The following is a 1129-nucleotide window of genomic DNA, read 5'->3' as shown; positions in this document are numbered from 1 at the left end:
TTTCCCAGGGAGTCTTACTAGTACCGTTTAACTTCTCAGCTTAGTATTTCTGCAGTGATACAGCCTAATCTATAGATGTTCTGCAGGCCTCAGGCTTTTGTTCTCTATCAACCAAGACTTCCCTTTCTCCATTACTGACCATGTTGGCCAGGACAATCTGTGTGCAGTAGGTTCCCTGCTGCAGAAACTTTCTCCATCCCGTGTATGCTGAAGGGTCAATTACAGTGAAGCAAGCAGGCTGTCATGGCAGGATGGAGACTGAATATGGATTGGTCTGATCAGTATATGAAAAAAGGAATGAAAACCCTGCATTTTTTCTGTATTAACCTTGTTTAATAGAATGGTGAACTTGGAGAGGAGGGTCAGTATTTCTAAATGCTATTTAGGGGTGAGGGTGGGGGAAAAAATGTATAAACCGTATGCACATTACTTGAGAGCTGATGGCATATGAATAACACTTCCTCCTTGTAACAAGAAACCCTTCTGACTTGTGCTGTCTCTGGGCTTTCAGGTGTCTTCCTCCGGTGGAACAGGCCTTCCAAGTTCCTAGACGAAGCCCATGAAGAAATGATCAACATTATAAAATACAACAAGGAACTTCAGGCAAAGGTTAATGCACTGAGGAGGCAGCTAGCAGAGATGGAAACAGATGATAGGATGCAGGAGAACCTGTGAGCTGGCAGGGCTTTGCCTCAGGTCTTTCCTTTCCAGTCCCCTTTATGTTAAAGACTAAACATGGGAAGTGCATGTATTGCAGAGCCTTCTGGGTACAGTTGACCCTCAGTCCTCCCGCTGCTGAAACCGTCACTTCACACTATGTACCTCCCTGCTTTTTGGGAGGAATTTCTGTTTTGTTTACAGAAGACATACACAACTGGGCATGGTGTCCTCTCTTGGCAGCTTTTCTTTCTCGAAATTGTGTACAGTGTCAGCAGAAGCTGGAACTCTTACCTCCACCCAACTGTATGGATGACCAGGATGGGCCAAGAGACAGGATGTTTCAAATTGATTTTGGACTTTCTGGTTTTGTTGAACTCTCTAAACACCTGGCAGGATTAAAATACAAAGTTATATATAGATAGGTAAAGGCATTTAGTCTGAAAGCACCTTTTCTCTCCAAGAGTAAGTA

The 1129-nt window shown here is 43.8% G+C and overlaps 1 protein-coding gene across 1 annotated transcript in view; it reads left to right on the top strand.

The window, feature by feature from the left end:
- MTMR9 (myotubularin related protein 9) overlaps positions 1-881 on the top strand; it is a 22648-nt gene extending 21767 nt beyond the window's left edge. The window contains exon 10 of the mRNA XM_009577831.1: positions 512-881. Coding sequence (XP_009576126.1) covers positions 512-675 — 164 coding nt within the window. The 3' untranslated portion in view covers positions 676-881. The remainder of the gene's footprint in view (positions 1-511) is intronic.
- Positions 882-1129: the final 248 nt, after the last annotated feature.

The sequence above is a fragment of the Fulmarus glacialis genome, unplaced genomic scaffold, assembly GCF_000690835.1.
Source record: "Fulmarus glacialis isolate BGI_N327 unplaced genomic scaffold, ASM69083v1 scaffold9075, whole genome shotgun sequence".
Lineage (NCBI taxonomy): Eukaryota > Metazoa > Chordata > Aves > Procellariiformes > Procellariidae > Fulmarus > Fulmarus glacialis.
This window is presented reverse-complemented; position numbering and strand designations above follow the sequence as displayed.